The sequence below is a fragment of the Eleutherodactylus coqui genome, chromosome 1, assembly GCF_035609145.1.
Source record: "Eleutherodactylus coqui strain aEleCoq1 chromosome 1, aEleCoq1.hap1, whole genome shotgun sequence".
Taxonomy (NCBI): Eukaryota; Metazoa; Chordata; class Amphibia; order Anura; family Eleutherodactylidae; genus Eleutherodactylus; species Eleutherodactylus coqui.
This window is the reverse complement of record NC_089837.1, coordinates 329939588-329952451: the sequence shown is the minus strand read 5'-3', so window position 1 is coordinate 329952451 and position 12864 is coordinate 329939588. Positions and strand designations below refer to the sequence as shown.

General features: G+C 44.8%; 1 protein-coding gene across 1 annotated transcript; it reads right to left on the bottom strand.

Annotated features, from left to right (window-relative positions):
- Positions 1-4576: 4576 nt before the first annotated feature.
- PEX12 (peroxisomal biogenesis factor 12) lies at positions 4577-12849 on the bottom strand. Its single transcript, XM_066575189.1, has 4 exons — positions 12578-12849; positions 10305-10501; positions 8710-9239; positions 4577-5345 (listed from the first exon to the last, which is right to left on the bottom strand). Exons 2-4 carry the CDS (start codon positions 10428-10430, stop codon positions 4958-4960), a joined length of 1044 nt encoding a protein of 347 aa, XP_066431286.1. The 5' UTR covers positions 10431-10501; positions 12578-12849; the 3' UTR covers positions 4577-4957.
- Positions 12850-12864: the final 15 nt, after the last annotated feature.

Here is a 12864-nt window from a genome sequence, read left to right as displayed (position 1 = left end):
ATGACCCTGGTGTCATGGAGGAGTACTAGTGAGTGATGGCTGTAAGACTGGAGCAGACAAGAGGGGTAAGACCAGGTCAGAAACTGATGATGGGTCTGTGCTGCTAGTATGACCCTGGTGTCACGGAGGAGTACTAGTGAGTGATGGCTGTAAGACTGGAGCAGACAAGAGGGGTAAGACCAGGTCAGAAACTGATGATGGGTCTTTGCTGCTAGTATGACCCTGGTGTCACGGAGGAGTACTAGTGAGTGATGCCTGTAAGACTAGAGCAGACAAGAGGTGTAAGACCAGGGCAGAGATGGCTGATGGGTCTGTGCTGCTAGTATGACCCTGCTGTCACGGAGGAGTACTAGTGAGTGATGGCTGTAAGACTGGAGCAGACAAGAGGGGTAAGAACAGTGCAGGTTGCTGATGGGTCTGTGCTGCTAGTATGACCCTGCTGTCACAGAGGAATACTAGTGAGTGATGGCTGTAAGTTTGGAGCAGACAAGAGGTGTAAGAACAGGGCAGAGACTGCTGATGGGTCTGTGCTGCTAGTATGACTCTGCTAGCATGGAGGAGTACTAGTGAGTGATGGCTGTAAGACTGGAGCAGACGAGGGGTAAGACCAGGGCAGAGATTGCTGATGGGGCTGTGCTGCTAGTATGACCCTGCTGTCACGGAGGAGGTTTTTGGGTTGCTGGGATGAGTTGGTTACTTATGTTGCTGTGAGAAATGTCCCCTCCGTACAGCCGGATAATATACTCGAACTTAGAGGAACTTCTGTTGGACTGTATAACCCCTTAGGATATGGGAACACTGTGAAAATGCTGTGGATTCCCCACTGCCGAGTTTGTTGTGAAAAGTCTGCAGCATTTCACAGTATCAGGAATATAGATGAGACTTCAGGAAATCTTGACCACACATTACATTAGAACTTTTTGGGTCATCCATACGCCAAAGATAGACTTTCTGGCATAAAGGATAGCAAATATCATGGGCTGAGAGCAGCGCCTCCTCATTCTAAGTCATGCCAAGATGTGCCAAGGTATCCGCACAAAATCCCTGCGGAAATTGAAACACTGTGCTGAATCTAAATCCACAGCCTGTCAATTTTATCGCCGTTTACATTGTGGAATTCACCTCTTCACAATGAGGGGGTGAGTTCTGCACCAAAATCCACATCAAACTTTGCACCATATGGTGACGGTTTTGTTATAAAGGGGTTAATGAAATAACCAGCATTTTAGTTTTATAATTTACAAAGATACAATTTTTACCAATATCTATGAAAGTCCCAATGACCCCGTATCTTCACTACAGGCACTTCAGTCACTGAAGAATAACATGGACTGCAGGGATGGAGCATATTGTATTCTGTTCCTTTGAAGTAACCACGACTTCATAAACTTTTCCATGCGAACAACCTGTACCAAATTAACTTGGGCGAAGCAGTGTGCATCAGCTAATATAGCTATATAGATAGTTATCTGAAGCTGAAAAAAGACCTACTTTACTTTTAACTTCTTCAGCCTATGTTGATGATGTTTATCATCATTATCATTATTGCTATTAATGTTAACCCAGGGAAAGGCAATAAACCTCAAGACATAAAAGCCAATTTTCCTTATTTTAGGGGGAAAAGGTCCTTCCCAAGTCCAAATGTGGCAGTCAGTATAAATCCCTGGACCGACGAACCTTCAGAGGCAAGTTAGTGATTACAATGTAATCATCTGTTGAACCATCCTTTGTATGGAAGTGAAGGGTGCTGCACGCACAGCAAGCCTAGAAAGCGTGGGCATGGCAAGAGGAGCGATAGGGCGCATTTCACAAGGCGGTGATATGCAGATTTTAAAGCTGCAGCACAGTATGGTAGGTGACTGCAAAAGCCTTAAAGGGCTTGTCGCTTTTCCATTAGCCGGAAGGCACAGTTGGATGCCTAGGGTCCAGGTGAAACCTTTCTTGGGTTATCGCTTCTTGGCCTTTTGTAGTATCTGAAAATATCAGATTTCTGGAGGCGCTCATATTGATAAAAGGTGGTGCTAACGAGCATCTACCTTAATTGGCTCTCTGCAGATTGCTCCTTGGACACGACACAGTACATCGCGCCCTGCATGAATGTCTCTGGAGTCCTGGCGGTGTTACAGCTCTGGGCAGTTACGACCTGGGAGGCCTTCTTGGAGGGGTGCTAATTGGGGGGCAGTATGAATTGTAATTGGGGTGCAGTGTCAGCGGTACAGGAAAAGCACAAAATTATATAGATCTCTGGAAAAAGCTCCTTGGTTTCTATAAGGGGATGTTCACACAGGGCAGATTGGCTGCAGAATTTTCGCAGAGGCATGCTGCAGCAGATCTACAGCTGAAAGTCTGCATCAAAACCGGCACCATATGGTGCAAAGTTTGATGTGGATTTTGGTGCAGAACTCACCCCCTCATTGTGAAGAGGTGAATTCCACAATGTAAACGGCGATAAAATTGACAGGCTGTGGATTTAGATTCAGCACAGTGTTTCAATTTCCGCAGGGATTTTGTGCGGATACCTTGGCACATCTTGGCATGACTTAGAATGAGGAGGCGCTGCTCTCAGCCCATGATATTTGCTATCCTTTATGCCAGAAAGTCTATCTTTGGCGTATGGACGACCCAAAAAGTTCTAATGTATTAAGAGGAGTACGCCACTGAGTACATATAGTGCAATTTGTGCCAGCACAATGTTTACTTTCTCTACTTTACGTATAAAATGCCGGTCTAAGTAAATCTTCTCCTATGTGTTTGCTGCCTCAAAAATGCCTTGCATGAGCTATAGAGAATATATGGCGGGTGCCAACAACCCCAATGCTACTAATCTTACTGTGGTGTCTAAACACTGTATTCATTGTCATGCTGGTAATATATCTACCTTTGCCTTTCTGGGTGCTGAGAGTTAATGGACTACGAAGGGCCGGTAACCATAACCAACTGCTATACAGCTGAGAAGCAAAGTGGATTTGTTTACTGCACACTCCGCTCAATGTAATTTTTATATTACGATTGAAGTATCTTTTTGTATGATAACTTGTATCAAAGTCGTGATGTTTAAGATACATGTGTTTATTCAATATTCGTACGTTTCTATCGTGTGATTTTTGGAGCGGCAGGTATTTAAATTATTCAGTTGTATATGTTTTTATGCTGTAAAGGATATTTTTCCCGAAACGCATCCCACTTTGTCTCCTGTTACTTATTTTTACTGCATGTATGCGTTTTAAACTCTTGGAATAAAGAGTTTTCACCAAAGTAACAGGCGGCGCCGGAATCTTTTATGTAAGCTGCTTGGGATTTGAACCTGCACTTGGATTGTGGTTCGTGCGTGCCTTCAGCTTGGGGTGTGGAGTTCAGGTGAGCGGTTTTGTTTTTGGATGCTAAGTGGGTTCAGCTAATGTGTATGACCAGCTCGCTTGGCCAAGCAAGCATGTGTATGTGGGAGTCGGGAGGAACAGCTGTGTGCTGACAACAATTGGAAATGTATGGCCATCCTTTGTCACCGACAAGAGCCCAAACCTGAATCATGATGACCTCAAGGCCAGATTTTAGTTCAATCTACTACAGTGTTCCCCCCAAAATAAGACCTATCCCGATAATTAGCCCTACTGTGATTTTCAGGGGGCTTGAAATATAAGCCCTCCCCTGAAAATAAGCCCTAGCTAAGCTACAAGGGGGGGAGCAATACTTAAGGGCTGTGGTGCTGCTGCAGGCTTCAGTATAGTCCTGAATGCCGAACAAGCATTTCTTCCTGGTACCGGGGGCTTGAAACCCCCCCCCCCCGCTTCTAGCAAGCGATTGCTCTGATTTGTTCATCGAGCGCTGCCTCAGCCAATTACAGCAGTTTCTTACTGGAGGCAGGGGTATTCAAGCCCCGCTATCAGGAAGAAATGCTGCGTCATCGTTCAGGTATGCACAGAAGCCTGCCCGAGCGCCACAGCCCAGCGTGCGAGTCTCAGACGCCGCCTGCTAGGTGAGTATTAAGACACCCCCTCCTTTCCCCCAAAATAAGACACTGTGCCTCTTTTGGGGCAAAAAATGCTATAAGACAGTGTCTTCTTTTGGGGGAAACACTGTAGAACGTTTTGAATATTGTTTTTCGTAGTTTATGCCAGCAAACAAATTGCTTCGAGAAATAACAATGTTACACCGAAATATTAATGGATTTAAAATGAAAGTAGTATTTTTATAACATCAGTTTGATGATAAAGAGGCAACTGGTGTCTAGAGATGAGCGAATATACTCGTTTCGAGTAATTACTTGCTCGAGCACCGCAATTTTCGAGTACTTCCGTACTTGGGTGAAAAGATTCGGGGGGCGCCGGGGGGAGGCGTGGCGGAGCGGGGGGGTAGCAGCGGGGAACTCTCTCTCTCTCCCTCTCGCCCTCCGTTGCAACCCCCCACTCACCCATGGCGCCCCCCGAATCTTTTCACCCAAGTACGGAAGTACTCGAAAATTGCGGTGCTCGAGTGAAAAAGGGGTGTGTCCGAGTACGTTCGCTCATCTCTAGTGGTGTCACATTCTGCTATTAAATATCTTGCTGGAAGTAAAACCGTGCGACTGGTGTGATTGTAAATACATTTTATCAGTTTATTATAAAGCTTTAACCAAAACTCTACATCTGCATTCTAATACAAATAATCAAGATATTTATATTGCTCATTATGTTACTTCACAGAAGTTCACAAATTAGTTTTAATTGTATTTCAGTGTCAAAAAAGATACTGTAAATTCTATTATGCCTTCATGGACCTAAACATCTACAACTCCTACTGTGGTTCAGTCTACATCTAAGCCAGTAATGGACAAATGCTTGGAGCCAAGTATTACTACTTTGTTGATTGTTCTCTATTGGTATCTTTGGAAGTTCCTATGGCCAGGCCACTAAAACTCAGCTTGGCTTCGGGGGCGGTCTATCCGGCTCCTACCGTCTACAGTGTTTTAGCCAATCTTAGTCTAAGCATCAGGTGCGTAGAGTCGTATTAGGTGCTGTAGTTCCGTTGGATAGCCGCTCACTGGACAGCGCTGGTGATTTTTCACATAGTAATAAGCACATCGGTAGCAGAAGACATAACCTGAGGTGCCAAGAGCTGTGTCATTAACTCTTACTTTACGACAAAGTGGGCAAACTGTCTTTAATTTGGGCAGGAGGGGGGAATAGGCTTCCAGTTCAAAATGAATGGGAGCAGAGGGGGCTGGCAATGAACTCAGAGATTTAACAGTCTCTTGGTTTTCAGTGGAGTACCACCATTCTAGAAACTGCAGGAAGAACACTCCCAGTGATAGGCTAGAAGATAACGTCATAGACACTCCGCCAAGAGCTTTCTTCAATATGCCGCCCATGCTGAGGAGAAAAGAACAAGAAATGATGTTATTGTTCGAAAAGTTAAAAGAAACCCTCCCAATTGGTTATTTTCCCATTTGCAAAAGCTCATGCATATAAACATATTACAGCTACATACAACTTTAAAATTGGTTTAATAAGGCACCCATGTGGGGACACCTTTGCCTCTGGTCATGGAAATTTAGGGCTCTCCCTGTTTTTCCTTTTTCGCACCACCATAACTAGAAGGGTTTGCTGCTATAATATATTGTTTTGCCCATTTGCGCATCTGGTGCCGGAAGTAGTCCACCAGTCACACTCCTCATCTTAACGGGAACCTGTCGGGGTGAACATCCTGGTCAAATTACAGGCATTATGTAATAAATTCAGGAGAAGCTGAGCAGATTCATATACCGTATCTTTCTTCATAAAACTATATCAATCTGATCGCCGCCTCCTGTTCTATAACATGATGCCTGCAGTTTATACATTCCCTTTAGACAATGTTCACGTGCGGTGGAAAAAAATCTGTACAAAACCCATGCGGAAACGGACATGCAATGCAGAATTTAAATCCTCAGCATGTCAATTTTCTTGCTTTCTCCACTGTGGAATCCACCTCTTAATAAGGGGATGAATTCTGCACCAAAAGCTATGATTTTTAGCTAACTTTTAGCTGTGGTTCTGTGCAGAATGTCCACTGCAGACATTCCGCAGCAAGTCCACCCTATGTGAACATTGACTTTAAAATAAAATTATTTGCTGCGTACCAATTCATGACCCCTACTACCCAAAAGCTTGCAATACTGTTGATGACCAAGAGAGGGAACCAGACTCCAGACTTGATACAAATAACTAGTTTAGTGCTTGCAATCAAATACACAAACTATATGGGTTTCAGAATAGACAAATCAGCAGTTAGTAGCAGTAGTGATCTTTTGGACAGATGAGGGGAATGCCATTACAGTACCAGCACCAGTGCGGCACATCATGCCCTCGGAACGCCAGGGAGATGACTACTCCAGTGAGAAAAGGACGGGGAGTGGAGAGCAGGCTAGACAGGTCCTAGTGGTGGGGGACAGATGGGGCAATCTGCCATAAAGACCGGGATTGTCGACTGGTGTGTTGTCTTCCTGGCACTCGAAGTTGACAGATTACTGGGAGGGGCTGGTGAGGATCCAGTGGTCATGGTGCACATTGGCACCAATGAACAAATTAGAGGTCAATGGAGGGCCTTCATAAAACAATTTCAGGGACCTAGGATCCAAGCTTAGGGCAAGGACCTCCAAGGTAGTTTTCTCGGAAATACTACTTGCACCGCAAACCACACTAGAAAGGCAGAAGGATCTTTGTGAGATTAACAAGTGGCTCTGGAGTTGATGTAAGAAGGAGGGGGTTCAGGTTCCTGGAGAACTGGGCTGACTTTGTTGTCAACTACAGGCTCTACCGTAGGGACGGGCTGCATCTTAATGGGGATGGTGCAGCTGTACTGGGGGGAGAAGATGGCTAGAAGGCTGGAGGAGTGTTTAAACTAGGGGACTGGGGCACTAAGAGAAATAAGGGAGTCGATGGTGTAGACAGCGACTTGGGACCAAGTAATGGGTGGGAGGTCGAGCAGGATGCGGGGTTAGTAAAGTTAGAACTGGCAGTATAGCTAATGGGACCAAAAAGTAGAACAATGACCAAGCATAACCACCACCATATAAATTATACGGCAACGATTGCAAGAAGTCTGATTGGTAAAGTGGGTGAGCTCGAAGCGAGAATGTCTGAAAAAAATTACGATATAGTGGGAATAACGGAAACATGGTTTGATGATGAGTGCGATTAGGCGGTGAACTTACAATCTCTTCAGAAGAGACCGTGGCAACCATAAAGGGGGAAGGGTGTGTCTGTATGTTAAATCGTACTAATGCTGAAGCTACGAGAAGATATAGGTGTAGGAGATGAACACGTGGAATCTCTGTGGGTAGAAATACAGGGAGGAAAAATAAAACCACAACATCCTGATAGGGGTTTTCTATAGGCCACCAGAAGAAACTGAAAACGTAATAAGACAAATAGAAGAGGTGTCAAACCGCAATGAAGTAATTATTATGGGGGATTTTGATTATCGGGATAGAATATGGGAAGACGAAACCAGTAAATCTCACAGGAGTGATAAGTGCTTGAGAATAATTAAAGATAACTACCTTTCCCAACTTGTGCAAGAGCCAACTAGAGGGAGGGCCACTCTGGACTTATTATTAACTAACAAACAGGACCGAATAACGGAGGTGCAGGTTGAGGGACACTTGGCATGGGCTCCTATGGAAGCCAATGACAGCAGCCGAAGGAGGGAGGGAGTTTAGCAGCGTGACTGCTAAAGTTCCTCCCTCTTCTCTCCTCCGGCTGGCGGAGCTAAGCTCCACCCCTCCCATTGCTGGCTGCAGACAAGGGGTAGGGGCTTCGCTCCGCCCCTGTTCCACCCACTCCCATTGCAAACAGCCGGAGGGAAGGAGAGAGGGGTAAGCCGGGGAGGCAACGGCATTGCGGCCTCTGTGTATATGCACCAGGGCTCATGCATTCTGAACGGGTGCACAAACGTTAGAGTTGTACGCCTGTTCATACGTTTTTACGGCTCCTACGGGCGCATGTAAAAACGCCTATGGCTGTGTGAATGAGTCCTTAGGATGTGGTGATGGCAAAATTGGTTGAGTTTAAGAGGATCATGTGAGCAGAACTGGCCAATCACAGAGCAGGTATAGTGAATTTGTAATAATAAAGATGAGCGAGTATACTTGCCAAAGGCAATTGCTCGAGCGAGCATTGCCTTTAGCGAGTACCTGCCCGCTCGAGACGAAAGGTTCGGGTGCCGGCGTGGGGGAGCTGTGAGTAGCGGCAGTCAGCAGGAGGGAGCGGGGAGGGGGGGGGGGGGGGGGGGGGGAGGAGAGGGAGAGAGAGCTCTCCCCCGCAGCTCCCTGCCCGCCGCCGGCACCCGAACCTTTCGGCTCGAGCGGGCAGATACTCACTAAAGGCAATGCTCGCTCGAGCAATTGCCTTTGGCGAGTATACTCGCTCATCTCTAAATATTAACACTACCAATACATTATGGGCGATTAGGCAGTCTACAGATGGCCATCTTGGCCACCCCGAAAATAAGACTAGCAATCCCATGATGCATCAGCCCAGCATCACGAGTATCTGGAGCCAGTACCATCTCTGCCTGCTGGGAGGGCAGTTTTATTACCCTCTATATGCTTCTATCTGTCCTATTCTTGCCTGAGAGAGGCCCTTTCAACCATCACAAATGTTCACTTCTGCACTGAAAACGTGTTCACAATGAGAAGATGTTTTAGCCATAAAGTAGGAGTCTATAAGTATGACTGGATCCAATCAGACTTACCTAAGAGCAGAGGGTGTAGAGGTTGTATTTTCTGAAGTAACATCCATGGCTTGTATATCTTCAAGAGTAAGCCTAGCAAGCCGCACTCCAGCTAAATGAAGCATTGGGGAGTGATGACTTGCACTCCATAGGATATACCTCAGCTGGTAAAATAGAAAGCAGCCTTCCCAGGACAGTTTCACGAATGGGTAGGATGCAAGAACTGCCTTATAGCACCTTTTACTGAAGGAAGTTGGGTTTTGTATCGAATAATCTTCTTCCTCTCCAAGTCTGTTAACGAACTTCTCCAGCTTGACTCGTAGATAAGGTACGAACACCAGCAGCGCGAGGGACCGCCAATACTCCTTCCCTTGGAGCCTGCCGCTGCTCTTTCCCATGGACACTCTCTTTAGTCCATAGAAGTTCTCTGAGAATGAGGCACTCGCCTGGGACAAGTAGTGCTGCTGGAGCAGCAGATCAAACAGGGTGTAAAGTTCATCAAACCATCTCCACAAAGGGCCGAAACGAGCCGGGTTTGATTCTGCAAGGACCTAGGAAAAATAGCAATCAAGTTAGCAGCACAAAATATCATTATCATCCACGTCCAGTTTATGATCTAGGTTGTATGTACATGCAGGTTATGTTTTTGTGCATTTTTATGGCATCATTTTGGCACTTTTTGGTGAAAATGACAAATGTATTTTCCTATCAAGTTTACAAAAACCAAAATGTTAAATGTTCCCCAAAACTTGATAAATGAAGACTAGAGTTCATCCTGCAGAAAACAATCCTGCACAGAGCTCCGTTGGAAAAAAAAAAAAAGTTTAAACTTGGTGTCACTGGAATCGTACTATTTTTGCTCCATGAAAATTAAATTCAAAACATAGTGGACCCCCCCCCCTCTAATTCTCCTAAAATAAAAAAAAATTTGTACACTTTTTTTTCCCCCGAAATGTCATTCAAAATACAACTTTTCCTGCAGAAGTCAGACCCTCATAAGGCTATTGATGGAAACATTAGTGTTATGGCTCTAGGAATGAGACTAATAATGAAAATTGAAAGGTTAATTGGTCATTAAGGTGCAAACAGGCTTGGTCACTAAGGGGTTAATTAGCTAAATAGTTTGTTAGAATAAGCAGCGTTTTTCAAAAACGTCCCAGATTTAGTGCAGAAAATTTTCACACCATGTAAAGGACATTTTAGAAATCTTCAGATCGAGTACTATAAGGGTGCCTTCCCACTTGCGATAAAAACGCGCAATTGCATCATGTCCAATCTTTGTGTTTTTTTTTTAATCTTTCATGTTTCCCTGTGGAGCCTCCTTTTTTCACATCGCAAGGCACAACTCACGATTTTCGGAAAATGCGTTAACATTAGAAATTTCCAACTGAGTTTCATGCGAGAAAATCGCGGGTGGCAGCGATGCAAGATTATTCTTAGAAAAAAGTATTGCTAACGCCTAAAAATCGCAGAAACAAAGATGTTTTTTTTTTGCGGCAAAATCGCAGTTGCCTGTGTGAAGGATCCCTAAATGTTGTGAAACCTCTGCAGCGATTCCAGCTGCGGGAATTCGGTAGTATTTCTGCCATGTGTGATGACGGCGTCTTAGCCCTTACCTTGACAACATGATGTAGCGCAGGCCTCACTGCCGCCATCAAGCTCTCCTGAGCCACAACTTCAAAAATAGAGGGCCGCTCATCACCTGGGCTGGCGGTAGTGATATGCGCCCCGTGTTCAGCCATTATTAAAACGTTTTCTTCAAATCTTCTTTAGAATTAGAAAACAGTTAAATCTGATTGTTCTCCGGAGTTTCCTAAGAAAATAAACACGTTTACTTATTTCTTTGCTTACCTCTACATACAAAACGGGGGCACATTACCAGCTTGTCACCTGCTAGTCTATATAACATGATGACATTCTGCCAGTCTCTGGGGTGTTCAGTAGCATGTGCCATGGAGCCCTGTGGGCACACACGTCTGGGTTACTCTAGGCCGTACCTGGCGATAATTACAATCAGGTGGCCACACAGAAAGGTGGTAGAAAACATTAAAGGTATGGCTTCCAATAGTGATGGTCTATCCCTAGGAGAGCAATCTGTCGTGTCCCCACTGATCGACAATGTGCCCCATTCTTCTCTTGGGCACAGAAAAAGTGAATAGTGCCAGGCTGCCTAGTTGACAGGGGCCCTGTGCCCTGGAAAACATTCTTATGATTAACATGGAGTGCCCCCAGAACACCACAATCGCATATTCATGGGCTATCCTAAGAACATATAATTATATAGACAGAAACACACACAGACATATAATAAGGATTCAAAACTTGAGTCATCACATTATTAAAGTGACCTTGTGGTCCTGGACAAACAAAGATGGCCGCACCAGCCTCTCCGACTACCTGATGTACACTCTAAATTAGTATGCATCAATAGTTTGATCAGGAGGGGTAACAACACTCCTTAAGTTGCGCACCTAATAGGTGAGTGAGGAGACTTATAAGGCCATCCATGCTCTGGGTAATATGCAAACAAGGAAGATGGAACAATACCTCTGCAGCGCCACCTATTGGATGGCTGCGTTACTGCAAATCAATGCCCGACCCTTCATACATGTCTGTAGAGCAATGAGTGGGAATTAAAAACCAAGTGAGATTCCATACACAGACAGCTGTTTTGGGGTGTTTGTCTCTCATCAGTGTGCAGTAGGATCCTCGCTTAGTTGGGCCTGTGATGTGGGTCAGAAGGGGTAACATCACTCCTTAAGGAGAGCACCAAGAAGGTAAGTGAGGAGACTTATAAGGCCATCCATGCTCCTCTGGGTAATATGCAAATAAGGAAGATGGAACAATACCTCTGCAGCGCCACCAATTGGTGGTGCTGCAGAGGTATTGTTCAATCTCCCTTACTATCAATAGCTTGAGACACTACACTTGCTTTAATTGGCTAGTGCTGCCCCCATGAGCAGTGCTGACCAGTCAGAGCAGTATGCATCAGGTAGTCAGAGAAGCAGTGCGGCCATCTTTGTCTCTCCATGCCTGTAGGAGCACTTTAAACATCTGGCACACAAATGGGAGATGTTACAATGCTCTGCAGCATCACCTATAAGAAGGCAGCTTTCCTACCAGTCCTTTCCTAACATCTGGATGTGTTCATGGTGATGAAGTCCTAACAATTGGGCAAATAAACGACAGCAGAGATTCACTGTCTTCAGAAGAGACTGTTTCATTGTGTGTCCCATTCTATGTCCTACGTTGGGCCAGAGAGGTACTACCCTGTTTCCCTGAAAATAAGACATCCCCTGAAAATAAGACATAGAATTAAGAAATAGAATTGTTGAGGATGTAAAATGATTTTTCAGGCTTTTTGAGGATGCTTGAAACATAAGCCCTACTCCAAAATTAAGCCCTGCTAACAGTTAATTTAAAAAGTCAATTTAAATAGTATCCAGGCAGCTGTACATGTAAAAAAGTTATACCTTTTTGAACAAAAATTAATATAAGACACTGTCTTATTTTCAGGGAAAACAGTATATAAAATGAGTTTTCTGATGCAAATGGACTTGCATGTTATGCGCCACATTTACTAGATATTTTATATCACTTGTTTGAAAACAGGACATAGCCTAAACTGCACCAAAAACCGGGCCAAAGTTTCAGGACAAGTTTTGGCATAAACTAAGCTAACTAGTGCGTGTGATAAAAACACTAAAAAATTGACAAATTTACCAACCAGCTATGAGGACTTTGGTGCATTTTAAGACTAGATGAAGTTTGCACTGCCTAACTTTTAACCAGTAGTATTAGCAAATGAGCCCCATTGTAACAGGACCAAATTCTTCAAGACAAGTAGCAATGTTCTAGCAGTGACCATATGGAGACAGGTGATACTTACTTAAATGAAGGGTGCCAGGTGCCTGAAGTCCACACAGCTCAGATCCCCAGATGGCGGTGCAGGGCCTGCAGTGCATGCTAGGGGTAAAGGTGAAGACACACGTGTAGCAGGTAATGCCCGCCCACAGCATGGAAACACAAACTACTTCGTGCTATGGAGGAAGATCAGCAGGGCAGTCTTCTCCTAGACGCTGACTTACAACAACATCGCTTCTACAGCCTGCCTACACTTGGCATTGCCACTGACAGCCGCAGACAGAAGACTTCCTGTGTTTGAACCGCAGACTG